Raw genomic sequence first — 19,199 nt, forward strand, 5'->3', positions numbered from 1 at the left:
TCTTGCCCCCCTTTGCCCGCCCGGGGATGGAGCGAGGAGGGAAGAGAACACGGGGCGCTCTCCCCGGGGTCTGCCTGGTCCCCCCCGTGCTGCTGCCGCTGCTGCCGTTGCTACAGCTGGCGGGGGGGGCCCCCCTGGGTCAGGGGCTGTACCCCATGCCGGCCGGTGTCCTGCAAGGTCAGTGGAGCAAGGGGACGGGGGCATTTTGCGGGAGGGTTTGGCTGCGGACGGGGCGGCTGTAGGAGCCAGGACTCCTGGGTTCGTTCTCAGGAAGGGGGGGAAGCGCAAGCAGGATGCCCGGGTCCCTGGCAAAGACCCCCGGTCCCCGAGGTGTGCCCGTGCTGCCTGGACCGGGTGGCAAGTGCTGCCTGTGGCACTAGGGGACACAGGGGTTGCGGGGAGCGGTGTAGTTCATGTCCCACGGCCGCCAGCTCTCTCTCCTGCCCCGGGTACCTGGGCCAGCCCCGGGGGACCCTCTGCCAGGGTATGGCCAGCAGGAGTGGGGCTGTGGGTGGGTACAGGTGTGCGTAGGTACGGGCACACGTGGGGATGCACATACAAGGCGCGTGCAGGACTGCACACACACGGGCACATGCAGGGACATGCAGACACGGGCACACGCACCCTGGCACACACAAGCGAGCTCCCAGGGTGCGGGCACAGAGGTGCATGCACAGGGACACACGGGGGCACACCTGCCCAGGCTTACACCCTGCTCCATGCCCACGCTTGCACGTGTGTGTTTCACAGGGTCTCCACGTGCAGCAGGCACACACAGGCCCTGGCAAACACCCTCCCCACACCATGTGCCCATGTGCCAACCCCACCGGGGAGGTGACAGTCATGCCTGTCACCCTAGGCAATGCCAACAGGTGACAGGTCGTGCCCAGCCTGACTCTCACCACGGAGACATCGGGGCATGGGCACCGGCTGGGCTGGGGGCACCCCGTGGCAGCGGTGGGAGGCAGCGGTGGGGGCACCGGGGGTCTGAGTGCCCTGCGTGTGCCTGGCAGCGCTGTCAAGCCGGGGGACGCTGGTGCTGGAGGCGGCGCTGAGGAGCGCGCTGCTGGCGCTGGAGCGGGCGCTGGCTGAGCAGCAACGGCAGCAGGGTGCCTGCGGGCTCTGTGCCCCTTGCCTCTTCCCCCCCTGTGCCAACCTCACCCGCTACTGCCCACGTGAGTCACAGACCCCTGGCTCCCATGGCCCCATCCCCAGGAGACCCTGCCCAAACAGAGCCCAGAGAGCCCACCCAAACACTGCCCAGGTTGCTTACCCAAACACTGCCCAGGTTGCTTACCCAAACACTGCCCAGGGTCCCTATCCAAATGCTGCCTGGGGTTCCTATCCAAATACCACCCCATGCCCAGGAGACCCTATGCAAACACAGACCCGTGCCTGGAGACCCTACCCAAATACTGCTTTAGGTCCCTATCAAAGCACCACCCCATCCCCTAGGAACCCTACCAAAATGACACCCCAAGAGCCTACCCAAACAGTACGCCCCCCCCTATAGGCTTTACCCTATAGGCTTTACCAAAAGAGCACCCAGACTCCCAAAACATATCCCTAACTGCTAGACACCCCACCAAAACACCACCCAGAGACCCTACCAAGCAGTTCCCCATCCTCTCTAGATCCTACCCAAACATCACCTGGAGCCCTTGTCTCCTTCTCAGAGATCTCCCCCAAAAAAACATATCCCAGCACCCAGGAGGCCCTACCAAGACACGCCAACACCGCAGCCCCATCATGCCCCCTTCCCACCTGCCCCAAAGTGGATCCCGGGGTGGCCTGGGCGGAGGTGGGCAGGAAGGACATGGGGATGCCCACAGCCCTGTTGTCCCTGCAGCGCTGGCCGTGCCCCCCGCCGTGCCCCCCAGCTGCCAGGCCCTGCTGGATGCCCAGGCGCTGCCCGAGCTGCCCCAGCGCAACTGGGCACTGAGTCAGGCCTGTGCCCCCTACCAGCGCCTGTGCCCACCCGAGGGGGCCCAGCATGCCTGCGCCCAGCTCAGCGCCCGACTCTGCCGCCACCGCCTCCAGGAGTGCCGTGAGTGGGCACCCGCATCGGCCCTGGCTCTTCCCAGAGAGGGGAGACCCTACAATAACAAATGGGGCATCCCCGAGGGGATGCCTTGAATTGCCTGGAGGGGATATGGGGCATTGGGGGTGAAAGGGGTGCTGGGATGGGATGGGATGGGGAGACCGGGGACGTGGGGATACGATAGGATGATGGGGGATCTCTGGTGGGATGGGGAGATGGAGGGGCATGGAGGGATCTGGGGCGAGATGTGGAGATTTGGGGGATGGAGGCATTGGCACCGATGGAGCAGACTGGGGGAGACAGGGAGTGATGGAGAATCTGGGGTGGGAGAGGGGAGCATGGAGGAAAGGGGCAAGGAGGATAATGGAGAGACTGGGGACAGCGAGGCATTGGGGGTGACAAGGACACCTGGGGTGGGACAGGGGTGCTTGTTCAGGATGACGGGGATCTAGGGAACACTGAGAGCAGCCGGGGGAATTGGGGACAGCAGGGACATGGTGGTGACATCGTGGGGGGTGCCCCCACATGCCATCACAGCCTGTCCCCGCAGGGATGGCAGCTGCAGCCCTGGACCCTGATGCACCAGCAGAAGCGGCGATGCCAGGTGAGCCGGGGCAGCCCTGAAGTGCCCACGCCACCCCCCCACCACGCCGGCGGGCTCCCCCAGCCCCCCGGCTGCCTGCTGGGCTGGGGGGCAGAGGTTAGCGTCGGCAGCTGCCGGGCCGCAGGGTGCCCCCGGCCCGCCGCCCGCTCGCCTCCGTGAGCACAATGAGGCTTGACAGCGCGCCTGGCGTGGCCTGACCCCCCCGGGGGTCGCCCGCCACCCCCTCCGCCCACCGCGGTTATCCCACCACTGCCGTGCCCATCCACGCCGTGCCCATCCACCCCATGCCCACCCGGGATAGGGGGTGTCCCGGCAGCGGGGCTGCGGGACCCCCCCTCTCACCCCGGCTTTGTCCCGCAGGGAGCTGCGGGCACCGTGGGGGACCCCAAGCCAACGCCACAGCCCCCCGAGGACGGATCATGGGTGGCAGCGTGGCCCCACGGGGGGCCTGGCCCTGGCTGGTGTCGGTGCGGCTCCACGGGGAGCTGATGTGCGGAGGGGTGCTGGTGGGACGCTCCTGGGTCCTCACTGCGGCTCACTGCTTTGCCGGGTACGGCAGGGGGCATGACAATGCTACTAGGGATGATGTCCCTGCAGAGGGGTGCGTGGGGTGGCACCCCTGTCACCCCTGTAACTAGCTGCCCCCCAACCCGCCAGGAACCAGAATGAGCTGGCGTGGACAGTGGTGGTGGGCGACCACGAGCTGGGCAAGCTGGGTGCGGGCGAGCGAGCAGTGCCCGTCCGGCGCATCCTACCTCACCCCAAGGTCGGTGGAGGTGGGCACCCCCCTGACCTCCCTGTGCATGCCCCAGGGCCCCCCACTGACAGCTCTCCACCTCCTTCCAGTTTAATCCCAAGACGTTTCACGGGGACCTGGCGCTGCTGGAGCTGGCGGTGACGCTGGCCCCGTCGCCCACCGTCAGCCCCGTGTGCCTTCCCAGCGGCCCTGCGGAGCCCAGCCCTGGCACGACCTGCTACATCGCAGGCTGGGGTTCCCTCTACGAAGGTAGGTGCCACCCTGACACCTGTGGGATCTGTGGGGCGTCCCCCTCAGTGGCCTCTCTGGTGCCCAGTGCCGATGCACCAAGCCAGGGCAGGGGGATGCAAAAGAGTCGGGGGTGTCCAGACACAGGGGACCCCATAACGGGTGCCTTGCCCGGCAGAGGGGCCAGCAGCCGATGTGGTGATGGAGGCACGGGTGCCCCTGCTCAGCCAGGAGACGTGCCAGGGTGCCCTGGGCAGGGACCTGCTCACCAGCACCATGTTCTGTGCCGGTTACTTGTCTGGGGGCATCGACTCCTGCCAGGTAACGCCCGGGGCTGGGGGGCTGCCAGACCCAAAACTTGAAAATCTCTTGTGGCACACAGCGCTGGGCATGCACCGCAGCCCGGCAGTGCGGTCAGGGTCTCAGCTCCAACTGATGCATAGGCATCCTCCCCTAGGGTGACTCGGGGGGGCCGCTGGCATGCCAGGACCCCTCCTCGCACCGCTTCATCCTCTATGGCATCACCTCATGGGGTGATGGCTGCGGTGAGCGGGGCAAACCGGGCGTCTACACCCGTGTCGCTGCCTTCGCGGACTGGCTCAGCCTCCAGATGGACCGTAAGTGCCGCCAGCCGCACTGGGAGGGGGGGATGAAGATGCCCAGGGTGCTGTGGGGATACATTGCCCCAGATCAGGGTTCAGCACCTCATGGCAGTTCCGATGCCCTCGCAGCTGCCCCCGGCAGCAGGGAACCGAGCTGCTTCGACCTGCTGGCGCTGGCCCAGCTGCCCCCCGAGCGGCAGCCACCGGCGCGTGCCCGCCTCTGCGCCTTCTATGCCGGGTCCTGTCAGGCCCCCCAGGGCCGGGCTGCCTGCACCCGCATGGCCGAGGAGACCTGCCGCGCCAGGACTAGACGATGCGGTGAGCCAGGGGGTCATGCCGGGGCAAGGGTGCAGGTAGGGATCCCATTTCTGGTGGTGTGGGTCTGGTGCACTGCCGGGGCCATGGCTTTCCCACTGCACCCGCAGAGCTGCACTCCTACGCCCAGACCTTGGTGGATCTCCTGCGCCGGGCTGGGGACTTCATCCGAAACCAGTTTGACTTCTCCTTCCTCACTCGCACCCTGCCTCAGCTCCTGGGCAAGATCTATGGGCATCTCTTCCCTCCCCGTGTCCGCAGGGATGCCCCAGGTACCTTCCCGGCTGGGCCACTCCGTGCCCGTTTGGGGTCCCATCAGTCCCTGCTATGCCGGTGGCCGGGGTACCAGCAGCCTGCCCTGGCACCCCCATGGGGCTCCCCGACCTCTCGTCCCTCCTGTCCCCTTCTTGTCCCCACAGACCCAGCTGTGGCAGGGGGCCAGCCCAGCCCCACAGCAGAAGGACCCCAGAGACACCCTCCCAGGTAAGGCATGGTGGGCCATGGGGCACGGGGGACTACAGGGTTTGGGGGCAAGACACTCGTGGGCACTGACATGGCTTTTTGGGGACAGCCTAAAGCACTGGAGTCCTGCTCTTCCTGCAACCAGGGCACATGTGGAGGGAGGTGTACATGGCCCCCCGGGGCGCCCAGGGCCATCCAGGTGCCACCAGGGGTGAACAGGGCATGGGGTGGCACTGCCCAGGGGATGGGTGCCACCGGGCACCTGCCTGAGCTCGCCCTGCTGTGCTTGCAGGCGGGGGGCCGGGCAGCCACCCCCCTTCGCAGGGCTCTTCAGGGCTGTGGGGCCCCGGCTGCAGGACTGGGTGGAGGCGCTGAGGGCCATGGGGGGGGGCAGCCCCCCGGCACCCACCCCGGATGGGGGGCAGCTCCCCGGGGAGACGTGGCTCTTCTTGCAGGTATTTGGGGAGGGATGGGTTGGGGGGACCCCCTGCCCCTCTGGTGACAGTGCCACCAGGGACCAAAGCCCAGCATCCCCCTGTGTCCCCTCCTGACATCCCTTGGGCCCATCATCCCCTGTGCATCTCCCATTCTGCCACCACAGAGGGGGCATGTCACCCTCCCCAGCAGAAACCAGTGCTCCCAGTCCAACCAGTACAGTGCCAGCCATGGGTCTGACCCCACAGCTTAGGATCTGACCTAACACAGCCATAGATGTCCCGTGTCCCCAGTGCCCCATCCAATGCCAGCCCAGCCATGCCCTGAGCTCTGCCACTGTTCACCTGCCCATGCCCACGGGTGCCCCACTGTCCACCCTGTTCCCCCTTCCCTTCAGCAGGGCGAGGAGGTGGTGGAGGAGCTGGTGGGACAAGGACGAGCCTTCCTCGCCCAGCTGCGGGCAGAGCTGGACCTTGGCGCCTCTCTTGAGGCCATGGAGCTTCAAAGAGCACCCGGAGAGCTGATGGGGACCCCCATGCCGAGCTGTGAGCGCTGGGATCTTGGGGGGGCTGGGGCCGATAGGGCAGCGGGGTGTCCATCTGCTGGCCGGCTCCGTGCCTGGGCAGTGCCCACCAGCCACGTCCCCGCCGGGGTTTTCACAGCTCTCTGGGTGGCAGGGTCGGCACCAAGGGAGAAACGTGAGCTGGTGCCCACGGAGCTGCCGGAGGTGGAGGAGGAGGAGGCAGGCGCAGGCAGAGGTAAGCCCCCGGCCGCTGCGGGATGCCATTGCCACCACGGGGATGGTGGCAAGACCAGCCTCAACTTTGCACCCCAGTCCCAGGACTGGTTGTCCCATGTCGGTGGTACAGCCCTCGGCCATACACCCCCTCCACAGGGACCCTCTGCCCCTGCTCCCCAGGCATCCCCAGAGCATGGGTGGTCCTCCCCAGGGCGGGCAGCAGCATGGTGCCCCCGTGACTCGTCCCGCACCTCAACGCACCCCTGATGTCCTCCCTCCATCTCTCTCCTGCCCGTCCCCCGGGTTGCAGCCTGCCCCGGCCTCAATGAGTCGGCGGTGCGGGTGGGTGCAGTGTGGGAGCTCTATGCCTGGGTGCTGCGGGTGCCTGAGCCAGACCTGGCCATGACCTTCCAGGAGGTGAGTGCCCCATCCAGCTACTCTGAGCCCCCTACCCTGGCAGCTAGGCAGTGCCACCCCCCCAGCCCATCCCACTGTGCCCCTGCCTCCCTTGGGACTCACAGTGTTGTTGTCTCCCCGCAGATCCTGGTGGACTTGGGCTCCAAAAATGCCAAGGGGCTGTACCGGGCGCAGGTGCGGGCCACGGTGGGGGGCCGCCCCACGGCCTTCACTGGCCTCGTGGGGCTGGAGAGCGACTCGCTGGCCCGCAGCATGCCCGGCCTCGTCGCTCTGGCACTCGAGGCGCTGAAAACCTAATGGTGCCCCTGGTGCACCGTGCCAGTATGGGGACAGGGCACTAGGGCAGGGGTCCCTCATGTCCTTCAAACACAGCCCCCTCCCTGGCTCAGGCTCTTCCACTCTTTTGTCCCCATTGTGCCTCAGTTTCCCTCTTCTCACCAGCACTACCCGACCTCCCCAGGGCAATGGGGTGCCAGGGGGCATCTGAAGCATCTCAGCCTGGGATGACAGCCTTCCTTTCCCCAGGGACCCCCACCTTGGCAAGCCCACTCCCACCCCATTTTCCCTAGAGGCACTCAGGCTGTTATTTATTTGTACAGATAAAGGTTTATTTTTCAATAAAGAAGGGCTCTATTTTCTGGTAGCTGGTGAGTGTGAAGTGAGTGCTGTGCCGTGTGGTGCCGGTGAGGCAGGCACCAAAGGGGGGACTTTCCATGGGGGATATGACATCCCATCGCGTCCCCCTTCCCATTCCCCTGTACCCCAAAGCGATGTCCCCAGCCTCGGTTCCTGCCCCTGGCATCAGTGCTGTGCCCAGCCTGGCACAGACTCCCCAGCCCCTGCTCCTGCCCACCACAGCACCTACAGCACAGCACCAGCGCCCACCCTTGGTGCCACCCCATTGGGGATCCACATGAAACCTCCTGCTGGCGCAGGGGCCAAGTGTGCCCTGGGCCAGTGACGAGAGCCGGCGTCGTGCCACCCCCGTGCTTTGGCATCGGTGGGTACCAACCCCTCCTGCTCGTGGGGAGCCTGCTGCCCCCGAGCAGCATCGCTGGGGCTGCTGAGCAGCAGGGAAGGGACCGCTCCTCCCAGTTCCCAGCAATGCCTGTGCTGGGATGCCCAGGCGCCAGGTGATGGGCTGACTCTCTTGGACCGGCAAGGCCAGCTGCGCCTGCCCGTCTCCCCTGCTCTGGGCGCAGGGATTCCGGAAGAGAGGGGTGGGAGCGGGTATCCAGTGCCGGCACCCTTCCCCCTCGGCACCTGGCACCATCCATCTCCTGCTCCGGCCGGCAGCCGGACATCCGCTCGGCCAGGCCAGGCGGGGAGTCGGCCAGGGCCTGGCGCTGCGCGAGGGCACCGTGGGCACCGCATGGGGGACCTGCCGGGGCGGCTGGCCCTGCTCGGGGCGCTGGTGCTGTCGGGTGAGCGGGGTCCTGGGCTCTTGGGCAAGAGGTTGCCCCATGGCTGGGGGGTTCTGGGTTCTCTCGATGGGGTCAGTGGGGGGTGATGGTGGCAGGGTCCAAGCTGCGCACAAGTGTCCCCAGGGCTGCATTTTGGGTATTGCCTGGCAGAGTCCCGTCACTGAGCATCCCTTGCGCTTCTGTCTTGGTTGTGCTACCCAGGGCCGTGTCCCTGCCAGGGCCGTGTGTATGTGTGTGTCTGTCTGTGCACAGTGTCACTGTGTCTGTGTGTGCCTGCCTGTGTGTACAGTGACACTGCATCTATGACCACATGTCCCTGCTTATACTGGGTCCATGTCCATGTGTGCCTCCGTGTGTGCATCCACCTATGTGCACAGTGCCACCGTGTCTGTACCCAAGTGTCTCGCGTCTGTGTGACCCTGTGTATGCTGGGTCTGTATCTGTGTGTCGCTCTGTGTCCATGCCCACGTGTGCCCATGTGCCCCCACATGTCCGTCATTCCTGCATGTCCCCTGCCCTTGCCCCTGTGCAGCACAGACATGCAGTGTCCTGGCCTGCTCCTGTCCCCTCCATCCTTACACCACCCTGCCCTCACCAAGCATCCCTGTGGGGTGGCACTGGGCCCAGCAACTGCCCCGGCCCCCCTGGTTTGCCTGACCCCACACTCCCAGGCGGGCTCTGCGTGAACCAGGAGGAGCGGCTCATCCACCACCTCTTCGAGGAGAAGGGCTACGACAAGGAGGTGCGCCCCGTCATCTCCACTGACCAGGTCGTGGATGTCTACCTGGCCCTCACCCTCTCCAACCTCATCTCGCTGGTGAGACCCAGTGGGCATTGCCCACTGTGGGGTGCCCCCCAGCCAGGCCTCAACCCCAGGGCTGGCTGGGTGGGGGGAGCCCTGAGGCTGCTGCCCCGGACCCTGGGTGGTGAGGGTTGGGGGTCCTGGACTGCGGGGGGAGCGGCTGCTGGGCATGGCCCTGGCATCTCACTGCCCCACACTGTTGTTGCAGAAAGAGGTGGACGAGACACTCACCACCAACCTATGGCTCGAGCATGTGAGTAGGGACAGGCATCATGGCATCAGTTGTGCCCAAGACACGGGCAACAGAGAGGCCCAGCATGGTGAGGGGCTGACATATGGGGATCCTCCCTGCCAGGGCTGGACCGATTACCGCCTGCAGTGGAACAAATCTGAGTTTGGGGACATCGAGGTGCTCCGCCTGCCACCAGACATGCTGTGGCTGCCTGAGATAGTCCTGGAGAACAAGTGAGCTGTGCCTCAGTTTCCCCACCCAAACCCCTCCGAGCTGTGCCTGATGAGTGCCCAGGGCTCCCCTTGCCCATCACCAGCCCCACCATCACCTCGGCTCTCTCCTGGCACAGCAACGATGGGCTATTTGAGATCGCCTACTACTGCAACGTCCTCATCTACAACACGGGCTATGTCTACTGGCTGCCACCTGCCATCTTCCGCAGTGCCTGTCCCATCAATGTCGACTTCTTCCCCTTCGACTGGCAGAACTGCACCCTCAAATTCAGGTGCTGGGGGGGCTGGCTGGAGCAGGACAGGGCAGGAGCAGGCAGCAGGGTGGGCATCCCAGCCTACTGTGGTGCCCACTGCTGCCAGCGCCTTCCCTTGCTGTTGGGGCACAGCAAGGTGGGGGGTTGCAGGTGACTCAGTGGCCTGAGTCCGTCATGATGGAGGTCAGGGTGGGTGGGCGGTGTGTACCAAGCAGAAGGTGCAGCCCCTCACTCCCTGTCCCCCCCGGCTGCCGGCCAGCTCGCTGGCATACAGTGCCCTGGAAATCAGCATGCACTTGAAGACAGACAATGACCCAGAGACGGGCAGGGATTACCCGGTGGAATGGATCATCATCGACCCTGAAGGCTTCACAGGTAACACTTGTGCTCTCTGCCATGTCCTGTGGCAGTGGGACACCCTGTACGGGGCTCAGGGGCACCCTGGCATTGGGGGACCCTGCCATGGAGACACCCAAGTACCCGGGGCTTTGGCACCCTGGCACCCGACCCACCAGGTTTGGAGCTACCCAGACCCAGGCCAGGAAGACCAGTGCTGGTGGGGTTGATGAGGATGGGCATGGCGGGGGTCCCCCATTCCATGTCCTGTCCCATGTGCCCTGGCAGAAAACGGAGAATGGGAAATCATCCACCGCCCAGCCCGCAAGAACATCCACCCTGACAACCCCCCTGAGAGCAGCGAGCACCAGGACATCACCTTCTACCTCATCATCAAGCGCAAACCACTCTTCTATGTCATCAATATTGTCACACCCTGCATCCTCATTGCCTTCATGGCCATCCTTGTCTTCTACCTGCCCGCTGACAGTGAGTGAGCCCCATGGCACCCACACCAGGCACAGGAGTCACCCCATGGGGCACCTCCATGTTCCACACCTGCACCAAGTCCTGGGACATGGGGACACCCCAATGCCCAGCACGGGGACATCCTGATACTGGGACACCTCCATGTAGGACACCATCGTGCCAGCCAGGCACCCTGGCAGGGGGCACACTTGGGCACAAGATAGCCCATGTGGGACCTGGTGTACCCCCATAATAGAAAACCCTATACGGGTCACTGTATGGTGGGACACTAGGAGGGCAATTCCGGCACTGGGAGGGGGACCTGGAGACGGGTTTGCCCTGAGCTCACCTGCTTTCCAGGTGGTGAGAAGATGACCCTGGTGATCTCAGTGCTCCTGGCCCAGTCTGTCTTCCTTCTGCTCATCTCCCAGCGCCTGCCTGCCACATCCCACGCCATCCCCCTCATCGGCAAGTGAGTCCTGGACAGCACCGGGTGCAGTGGGGACATCGCAGGGTCCCCACAGTGACAGAGGGCAGCTCTGCTTATGCCCAGCCCCTGTGGCAATGCCAGCTCCAGGTCCATGCCCTCCACAGGTATCTGCTTTTTATCATGCTTCTGGTGACAGCCGTGGTGGTGATCTGCGTCGTGGTCCTCAACTTCCATTTCCGCACCCCCAGCACCCACATCATGTCCGACTGGATCAAAGAGGTGAATGGGGTGGGTGAACTGATGGGTACAAGCATGGCACCGTGCCCCATGGAGAGCATGGGACGGCACAGACCCAGCATGGCATCGGGGTGTCCCAACCTGTGCCGCTCCAAGGGGTTGCACACCCAGGTTGGGGGCAGAAGGTGGGGACAGGGTGGCATTGCACCGGGGAGGTGGCTGAGGGACCTGACACCCTCTCCCATGCCCCAGGTCTTCCTGGAGAGCCTGCCCCGCCTGCTGGGCATGTCGCAGCCGGCCGAGAGCCCGGTGGGCACCCCGTGCATCCGGCGCTGCAGTTCGGCTGGCTACATCGCTAAGGCGGAGGAGTACTTCAGCGTCAAGTCCCGCAGCGAGCTCATGTTCGAGAAGCAGTCAGAGCGGCACGGGCTGGCCAGCCGTGTCACCCCTGCCCGTGAGCCACAGCCCCTCCAGGGGGACATGCGGAAGGGTGGCAGAGTGGGGGTCTCTGGGGGTGGCAGCCCTTCAGAGCCCGTCTCACTGCCCCCCTCGCCTCCAGGTTTGGTGCCGCTGGACACGGGCGAGGACCAGCTCTACGAGCACATAAAACCCGTCGTCGACGGTGCTAACTTCATCGTCAAGCACATGCGGGAGAAAAACAGCTACAATGAGGTGGGGGCCATGGTCATGATGGGGGGAAGAGAGGGCTCCCTGTGCCCACTGTGCCCCCCACTGCCCGGCTGCCGGCTCCCTCCCCAGGAGAAGGACAACTGGAACCGCGTGGCCCGGACCCTGGACCGCCTCTGCCTCTTCCTCATCACCCCCATGCTGGTGGTGGGCACGCTCTGGATCTTCCTCACGGGCATCTACAACCACCCACCACCGCTGCCCTTCGCTGGAGACCCCTACGACTATCGGGAGGAGAACAAGCGCTTCATCTAGGGGGGTGGGGGTCCCCATGTGCCAGCCCACCACTCATCTGCCTTGGCTTGGGAAAATAAAGCTGGGTACTTCTCGCCACGGGGTGCCGAGCTGGTGGCTGCTCTCGGTGCATCCCCCTGGGCACGGTGCCCAACGTGAGTGCTGTGTGTGTGCCAGGGAGGATGATGCCCACCTAGGGAATGGGTGCTGTTGGGTGTCCTGAGCATGGTGGTCCTCAGCTGTGGCTGGAAGGGGTGTTTCCCAGAGGGGATGTGGTGGTATCAGCTCTGCTACCCCCGTTAGGCTGGGCGCTTGGGACAGGATGGGTTGGGGAAGGGGTTGGACACCCCAGCATAGCACCATCCCCTGTGGACCCACTGCAGTGGGCAGAGGCCATCAGTGCCCACATCACCCCCCCCAGCCAGACCCACGAGTGTCCCTGCTGGCACACCCCATCCCGCAGCACCCAGCTGGGGGCCAAGAGGGGTGTCTTCTTCCCCGGCTCAGCAGTGGGACACCGGGGCTCCGGTTTCAGGGGGCACAGCTGACATCCCCCACCGGCAGTGGCCCAGGACAGCTGTCACATCCGAGAGGTGGAGACACCGAGCCAGGAATCTCACCCCCCTCCCCCTCCCGAACCCCCTACGCAGGGCCTGGCAGGATTTGGACCCCCAAGGCAGGCATCACTCCCCAGGCTGACGTGATGGGACTTGCCTTCCCCTTCTGCACCCTGCACCCTGGGGGCAGCCACGACCATGGGGGGGACGGGCAGGGCACTGCTGGGGGTGCTTGCAGGGGGGTATTCCTTTTCCACAGCCCATGGGCGCCTGGATTTCTGCTGCTGGTGGGGACATGGGGAAACTAAGGCACGGAGCTCATTTTGCCCCCAGACCCAGTTCCAACCCCCCCTGGCACAAAATGCCAGAGGAGCTTCCCAGCACACTGGCATCACCCTGCTGGTAGGGGGGGGGAGTGGGTGGTCACCCGTCCCTCGCCGGCCCCTGTGGCTGTTGGGAACAGCTGACGGTGGCAGGGGACAGCTGTCCTGTCCTGTCCCACCGGGCGCCAGGCCCAGAACGCTGCCGTGTGAGCGGCCGAGTGGAGCCCTGGCCCCTGCGCCCTGCAGCACCGCTATGCGCTGCCACAGCCTTCTCCTCGCCCTCTGCACCCTGGCAGGTAAGGGGTGTGCACCCCGGGGGGGCGGCCTGGGGGGGCACCCAGTCACCCCCCACCTTTGCCTTTGGGGGTTTGTCGCTCATGGGTGTACAGCGCCGTGCACCATCCCACGGGGTGTCCCCATGCTGCAGCCCGCTGTTCCCGTGTCCTGCCCTGCAGATGTCCCTGGGGTGACGGGAGTGGGGGATGGGGGGGGGGGGGATGCACACCCCCCCCACTTGCATGCTGGGACACTGATACACACCGTCAGGCACCACAGCCGCGTGTGCACACCCACAGGAACACACGCATGGATATCCCCTCCCCATGCACACACCCCCCCCTCCCCAGCAGGTCCCCGGGGCTTCGGTGGCCCTGCCGTCCCCACTCCAGAGTGCCCCCATGGCATGTGCCTTCCCCAGGTGTGGGCTGCAGGAACCAGGAGGAGAAGCTGCTCCAGGACCTCATGACCAACTACAACCGGAACCTGCGCCCAGCCCTGCGCGGGGACCAGGTCATTGATGTCACCCTCAAGCTCACCCTCACCAACCTCATCTCCCTGGTGAGAGACATCCCCTGGTCCCCATGGCAGGGTGGGATTTGTCCCCACACGTGGGGCAGCAGGCAGAGGAGGGCAGGGCGCTAAAGCCGTCTCCTTCCTTCCTTGCCAGAATGAGCGGGAGGAGACCCTCACTACCAATGTCTGGATTGAGATGGTAAGATGCCTCACCTCCAGGCAGGACCTCCCTGGGCCACGTTTGCATCTCAGGGTGGCACCCCATGGAGGGCTGGCACCGTAAGCTGCACCCCCTTTTATGGGTGCCCCCAACTGAGCCCATTTTGAGGGCAACAGGGGACAGGCAGCTCACAAGCTCCTCCGCCTTGGGGAGCACTGTGATCCCCCCTCTTTGTTCACCTTCCCCTAGCAATGGTCCGATTATCGCCTGCGGTGGGACCCCGAGAAGTACGACAACATCCAGCTGCTGCGGGTGCCCTCCACCATGGTCTGGCTGCCTGACATAGTCCTGGAGAACAAGTAGGTGACGGGGCAAGTAGGGTTGGCAGCTGCTCCCCGGGCACGGTTTGAGGCTGAGCCCACCCTTTCCCCCCCAGCATCGACGGGACATTTGAAATCACCCTCTACACCAATGTGCTGGTGTCCCCTGACGGCAGCATCTACTGGCTGCCCCCCGCCATCTACCGCAGCGCCTGCGCCATCCACGTCACCTATTTCCCCTTCGACTGGCAGAACTGCACCATGGTCTTTCAGTGAGCACTGGCTGGGCATGTGTGGGCACCGTGGCAGGTCATGCTGGGACACAAGGGATTAGTATGGGATGTCCACCTTCACCCTGGGGCAATGAGCCCCATGGCAGACAAGTGCCACCTGCTTGTCCCCTGGCACCCTATCGGTGGCAGGAGTCACCTTGGCCAAGCCAAGCACCCCAAAGCAGAACTGGAGGTGGCCAGCACGACCTGGTGCCACACTGGCACCCTTTGGCCATCCAGCCTGCTGCATGTCAGCCTGTGCCACCCCCTCATCCCTCCCCAGGTCCCAGACGTACAGCGCCAATGAAATCAACCTGCTGTTGACGGTGGAGGAAGGCCAGACCGTGGAGTGGATCTCCATTGACCCCGAGGCTTTCACAGGTAACACTGTGGCCACCCCCGTGGCACAAAAGCATCCCGCCATGGGGGGCATGCAACAGGCCTGGTGCTACACCAGTGGCTGCCAAAAGCAGGGCTGTGGGGGGGCTATTAGCAGCTCCCACCATTACATGGGCACTTAAGTTATTAGTGGAAGCAGGAGTGTGGGAGAGATTTGTTTTTCTAACCCTCCCCGGCTCGGGGCTCTCACCGCCTGGCAGCCGCTCCTGGAGAGCACCGCTCCTGGGAGCTTGATTGATGCTGGGAACGTAGCTGTCACGGCCAAACGATGACGTTTTCCATCACATTTTAATTGCATATTGAAGGAACAAAATGCTTTTTGGGCAGCGAGATTTATTTTTTCATTACCAGCCCGAGCCACGATCTTGATTGGGAAAAATCTATCGCTCCTGCAGACGGCAGGGGAAAACAGTGTGCCGTCACCCAGCGTCATGCTTGGCTTCCCCCTGCAGCGCCCTGGGGGCAGGGAGATGGGGGGACCCCATCCCCACCTGTAATGTCCTGGGAGGCCCCAAGGGGCTCCAGGTGCCCCATATGTGCCTGGCTCCCCCCTCCAAAAGCTTTTTGGGGTATTTTGCTCAGGCACCCAGGTATGCTGTGTGGTGCTCACCTTCGTCCCCAGCAGCTCTAGCACCTTTCCCCACACCATGCCCAGCCTGGGTGCTCCATGGGGCCCTCACCAATCACCAGCCCTCCCCTTCCTTCCCCCCTGGGCCGGGGGGCTGGCAGCCCCAGTGCCCCCTGCAGGGCGGTGGGACTCACATGGCACCACCACACGGCAGAGAACGGCGAATGGGCCATCAAGCACCGCCCTGCTCGGAAGATCATCAATTCGGAGCACTTCACCCCAGATGACACCCAGTATCAGCAGGTCATCTTTTACCTCATCATCCAGCGCAAGCCACTCTTCTACATCATCAACATCATCGTGCCCTGTGTCCTCATCTCTGCCATGGCTGTGCTGGTCTACTTTCTGCCCGCCAAAGGTATGCACTGGTGCCGGGGGCACGGGGATGTGCAAGGGGCGCAGTGACAGGCGAGGGAGGGCTCTGTCCCCTCTGTGCTTGGGGACCATTAGTGCCACCTCTCACCCACTCCTGTGATATTTGTGGGGGGGTGTAAATTTCCAGGTACCCCATGGTTAAAGCTTCATGGCAGAACTTGGCCAGTTCCGATTTGGGGTGGGGGCTTTTTGCCAAAGGAGGGCAATGCCCACACCAGTGCCCCGTGCCAACCTCTGCCTTCCCCCCTCCTTGGCAGCGGGTGGGCAGAAATGCACTGTCTCCATCAATGTCCTCCTGGCCCAGACCGTCTTCCTCTTCCTCATTGCCCAGAAGGTGCCCGAGACTTCCCAGGCTGTGCCTCTCATCGGGAAGTAAGTGATGTGCAGGGACAGTGGTGTCACACTGTGCCAGAGGGGTCTCTGGGTGCTGTGCAGCAGCCAGTACCCAGGGACAGGACCCTGGCACAGAAATAACCCCCAGCCCAGGTGAGGCTGGCACAGGGCTACCACATGCCCGTGTCCCACTGCCGGTCCCCAGTTTCCAGCCCAGGAGGGCACTGAGAAGGACCTTATGGGCCCATCACTTGTGACCCAGCAGCCCCATGAGAGGCCCCATGCTCCCTCCCCAGGTACCTGACCTTCCTCATGGTGGTGACGGTGGTGATTGTGGTGAACGCTGTCATTGTCCTCAACATCTCACTGAGAACGCCCAACACTCACTCCATGTCCCAGAGAGTGCGCCAGGTACCCCCCGTCGTCCCCCTACCCCTTATACATGGGGAATGGCATGGGTATTTGGGGACTGAGGCCATGTCCCTCACAGAGTGGGGTGGTGGGCATACCTTCATCTGAGTGCAAGCCCTGGCACAAAGAGGGACCACCCAGATGTCCTCAAGGGACCACACTGTGCCACCAAACCCCTCCAAGACTCTCTGAACACTGGGGAGCAGCAGGTGCCAACACACCCAGCATCCCAGTGGCACAGGGGTACTCCATGGGGATGCTCCAGGCAATGTGAGGGGACGCAATTGCACCCATTAGGTGCCCTGGGTGGTGATGGTGGTGGTGGGGTCAGGTCTCCACGGGTGACATTGTGCCCAGGTGTGCTTGCACCTCCTGCCTCGTTACCTGGGCATGCACATGCCAGAGGAGACACCAGGGCCTCCACGAGCCATCCGGAGACGCAGCTCCTTGGGACTCATGGTGAAAGCTGATGAGTACATGCTCTGGAAAGCCCGGACTGAGCTGCTCTTCGAGAAGCAGAAGGAGAGGGACGGGCTGATGAAAACCGTGCTGGAGAAGATTGGTGAGTGTCCCCGGGGGATTGGCACCTCCCCACGAGGCTGGGCAATGTGCCAGGTGGCTGGGCTCTCACTGGTGCCCGCTGTGCTGGCTCCACTGCTTGTAGGACGTGGCCTGGAGAGTGGCAGTGCCCAGGACTTCTGCCAGAGCCTGGAGGAGGCAGGGCCCGAGATCCGCGCCTGCGTGGACGCCTGCAACCACATTGCCAATGCCACGCGGGAGCAGAACGACTTCAGTAGTGTGAGTTGGGGCCGGGGGGAGAGGGACCAGCATGGGGGGCAGTGGGCACAGCCCTCACCCTCCTCCTCATGCCACTGGCAGGAGAGTGAAGAGTGGATCCTGGTGGGACGGGTGATCGACCGCGTCTGCTTCTTCATCATGGCCTCCCTCTTTGTGTGCGGCACTATCGGCATCTTCCTCATGGCTCACTTCAATCAGGCGCCTGCCCTGCCCTTCTCTGGGGACCCCAAGCAGTACCTGCCACAGTGATGCCCACAGGTGCCCGCCAGGCCTCTTGCTGCTGGGACCGACAGGGCCAGGGGCTGGGTGCCCCCAAACCAGCCCATCAGGAAGAGATCCCTGTGGGCACAGCAGATCCTGGTACCAAGCACAGTGCTGGAGGAGGACTGGGAGTGGCGGGGCTCTGCCAGCCCCCAGCAGTAGTGGTGATGGGAAAGGGGGGAACATGGGGTGGCCATGCTGCGCTGAATGTGGAAGTAAAGCCTGTGGCAGTCTCAGGAGCCTCCATGGCATTATTGCTGTGTGCCCACTGATGGGGTTACCCCTCTTGGACACACTGGATGTGCCACCTGTGCAGGCTGGCCACAGACCTCTAAGCCACAGAGTCCTGTCCCAGCACCCCACAAGGGTGCTGAGAGGCGAGGCAAGTCAAGGAGGAACTGGAGCAGAGTCAGGCATCTGATGGGCCACGCACAAGTGCTGGCAGCCGGAGCCACATTATTGCACTGCAAATTCACAGCTTCAAGCTCAGGGCAAATGGGGCCTCTAGCATCCCCTGCCATGGCAATGGTGGTAACAGGGCAGGAATCACAAACACAGCCTCCCATCCCAGGTCAGCAAGAGAGCCACAGATGGGATTAGGGGCAGGTAATTCCTCCCTCCATTTATGCCCCAGCCATGTCCCTTGGGAGCAGCTGAATTGCTGTCCCTGCTCCCTAGCAAGCAGCTGGGGCTGGGAAGACCCTGGGCCACCAGGCACCCAAACCCCCTCAGGGATGGGTGCCCCTTGGCACCCACCTTGCTATTGAGCATCATTACATGACTCCCTCCCCTGCCAGCCCTCCTTGGCCCACAGGATCATCTCTGTCAAGCATGGCCCCTTCCCTCACCCCAGCGATGCCACATCCCCCTCATGCCCTTCACTGACCTCTGGGGCCCCCACGGCTTTGTCCCTGCTGGCAGGGGAGATGCAGGAGGTCAGCCTAGGAACAGTGGCAGGCAGCGTCTGCTCCTCTGTGGTCCAGCTCACACCACCTGTGTCCAGCTCCAAGACATGCTGCGTCTCCATCAGCTTCACTGTCCCAGCACCCCACTGCCGCTGCTGCTGCTGGGAGAAAACCAGCTGGTTACTGCCTGCAACTGGCTCCTGGCATGGATGGAGGAGGGAGGCAAACACCCAGCAGCTGAGACATCACCTCTTGGACACCTGCAGCCTGGCCATGGCCCAGAGCCATCCTCTGGCTGTGCCAGCCTGCCTGTGCTCTCTGCAAAGTGACTTTTCCTGCCTCATCCCCGGGAGGTGCATGATGCCCACGGCACTGCAACCAGGTGGATCTGGCGCTGAAGGCTGGCACCTTGAAGCAAGCAGGGATGGTGTCCACCAACACAGGCAAGGGTGCCCAGAGGAGCTCACCAAGAACCCAGAGGCCTGCCTGGGTCCCCTCCCATGGAGACAGCCCTGTGGCCGCGTTCTGGGTGAGGTGACCAGGTCCTGGGACACCATACTCCTCCCAGCCACAGCCTTCTTGCTGGTGAGTGACAGCACTGCACAGCACTCCTGTCCCCCCACAGCCACTGCAAGGCGGTGTCCTCTCTCCAGCCCCACAGTGGCTGAAGGGACAGGCTGCCCTAGCCAAGTGTCCCCAGCCCTACGAGAGCCAGGAGCTGCCGTTAA

The 19,199-nt window shown here is 64.0% G+C and overlaps 3 protein-coding genes across 11 annotated transcripts; all 3 read left to right on the forward strand.

Moving 5' to 3' along the window:
* On the forward strand, positions 1-7,387 carry PRSS56 (serine protease 56). 3 transcript variants are annotated; one of them, XM_049802513.1, is made up of 17 exons: positions 1-177; positions 1,014-1,175; positions 1,850-2,047; positions 2,592-2,645; positions 3,006-3,195; positions 3,303-3,411; positions 3,492-3,651; positions 3,809-3,951; positions 4,088-4,247; positions 4,362-4,550; positions 4,658-4,819; positions 4,967-5,030; positions 5,302-5,464; positions 5,842-5,989; positions 6,122-6,202; positions 6,494-6,600; positions 6,724-7,387. In XM_049802513.1, the coding sequence occupies exons 1-17, from the start codon at positions 27-29 to the stop codon at positions 6,895-6,897; spliced, it is 2,415 nt and encodes an 804-aa protein (XP_049658470.1). In that variant the 5' UTR covers positions 1-26; the 3' UTR covers positions 6,898-7,387. The 3 variants fall into 3 exon arrangements, with proteins under 3 accessions (XP_049658470.1, XP_049658471.1, XP_049658473.1); XM_049802514.1 differs by having other exon boundaries at positions 5,845-5,989; XM_049802516.1 differs by lacking the exons at positions 6,494-6,600; positions 6,724-7,387 and adding an exon at positions 6,340-6,481.
* A 216-nt stretch (positions 7,388-7,603) lies between these two features.
* Positions 7,604-12,150, forward strand: CHRND (cholinergic receptor nicotinic delta subunit). 6 transcript variants are annotated; one of them, XM_049803312.1, is made up of 12 exons: positions 7,604-8,024; positions 8,696-8,841; positions 9,035-9,079; positions 9,182-9,291; positions 9,408-9,563; positions 9,805-9,920; positions 10,170-10,370; positions 10,710-10,821; positions 10,944-11,058; positions 11,269-11,470; positions 11,576-11,688; positions 11,776-12,150. In XM_049803312.1, exons 1-12 carry the CDS (start codon positions 7,973-7,975, stop codon positions 11,956-11,958), a joined length of 1,551 nt encoding a protein of 516 aa, XP_049659269.1. In that variant the 5' UTR covers positions 7,604-7,972; the 3' UTR covers positions 11,959-12,150. The 6 variants fall into 6 exon arrangements, with proteins under 6 accessions (XP_049659269.1, XP_049659267.1, XP_049659268.1 ...); XM_049803311.1 differs by lacking the exon at positions 7,604-8,024 and having other exon boundaries at positions 8,056-8,841; XM_049803310.1 differs by having other exon boundaries at positions 7,925-8,024; positions 9,035-9,291; positions 10,944-11,470.
* Positions 12,151-13,061: 911 nt separating this feature from the next.
* CHRNG (cholinergic receptor nicotinic gamma subunit) lies at positions 13,062-17,787 on the forward strand. Of its 2 annotated transcripts, XM_049803315.1 has the most exons (12): positions 13,062-13,113; positions 13,515-13,654; positions 13,764-13,808; positions 14,019-14,128; positions 14,206-14,361; positions 14,645-14,742; positions 15,543-15,746; positions 16,021-16,135; positions 16,393-16,507; positions 16,865-17,069; positions 17,172-17,305; positions 17,387-17,787. In XM_049803315.1, the coding sequence occupies exons 1-12, from the start codon at positions 13,071-13,073 to the stop codon at positions 17,552-17,554; spliced, it is 1,533 nt and encodes a 510-aa protein (XP_049659272.1). In that variant the 5' UTR covers positions 13,062-13,070; the 3' UTR covers positions 17,555-17,787. The 2 variants fall into 2 exon arrangements, with proteins under 2 accessions (XP_049659272.1, XP_049659271.1); XM_049803314.1 differs by having other exon boundaries at positions 17,172-17,787.
* The last annotated feature ends 1,412 nt before the right edge of the window (positions 17,788-19,199 follow it).

The sequence above is a fragment of the Accipiter gentilis genome, chromosome 6 (genome assembly GCF_929443795.1).
Source record: "Accipiter gentilis chromosome 6, bAccGen1.1, whole genome shotgun sequence".
Taxonomy (NCBI): Eukaryota; Metazoa; Chordata; class Aves; order Accipitriformes; family Accipitridae; genus Astur; species Astur gentilis.

Coding starts and splice junctions, on each gene's coding strand:
- PRSS56 (XM_049802513.1), top strand. CDS start 27: ATGGAGCGAGGAGGGAAGAGAACACGGGGCGCTCTCCCCGGGGTCTGC. Junction 3,952..4,087: donor GGGGCATCGACTCCTGCCAG/GTAACGCCCGGG, acceptor ATCCTCCCCTAG/GGTGACTCGGGGGGGCCGCT. Junction 4,551..4,657: donor CGCCAGGACTAGACGATGCG/GTGAGCCAGGGG, acceptor CTGCACCCGCAG/AGCTGCACTCCTACGCCCAG.
- CHRND (XM_049803307.1), top strand. CDS start 8,335: ATGTCCCTGCTTATACTGGGTCCATGTCCATGTGTGCCTCCGTGTGTG. Junction 9,564..9,804: donor AACTGCACCCTCAAATTCAG/GTGCTGGGGGGG, acceptor GCTGCCGGCCAG/CTCGCTGGCATACAGTGCCC. Junction 10,822..10,943: donor GCCATCCCCCTCATCGGCAA/GTGAGTCCTGGA, acceptor TGCCCTCCACAG/GTATCTGCTTTTTATCATGC.
- CHRNG (XM_049803314.1), top strand. CDS start 13,071: ATGCGCTGCCACAGCCTTCTCCTCGCCCTCTGCACCCTGGCAG. Junction 14,129..14,205: donor GACATAGTCCTGGAGAACAA/GTAGGTGACGGG, acceptor TTTCCCCCCCAG/CATCGACGGGACATTTGAAA. Junction 16,508..16,864: donor TGTCCCAGAGAGTGCGCCAG/GTACCCCCCGTC, acceptor CATTGTGCCCAG/GTGTGCTTGCACCTCCTGCC.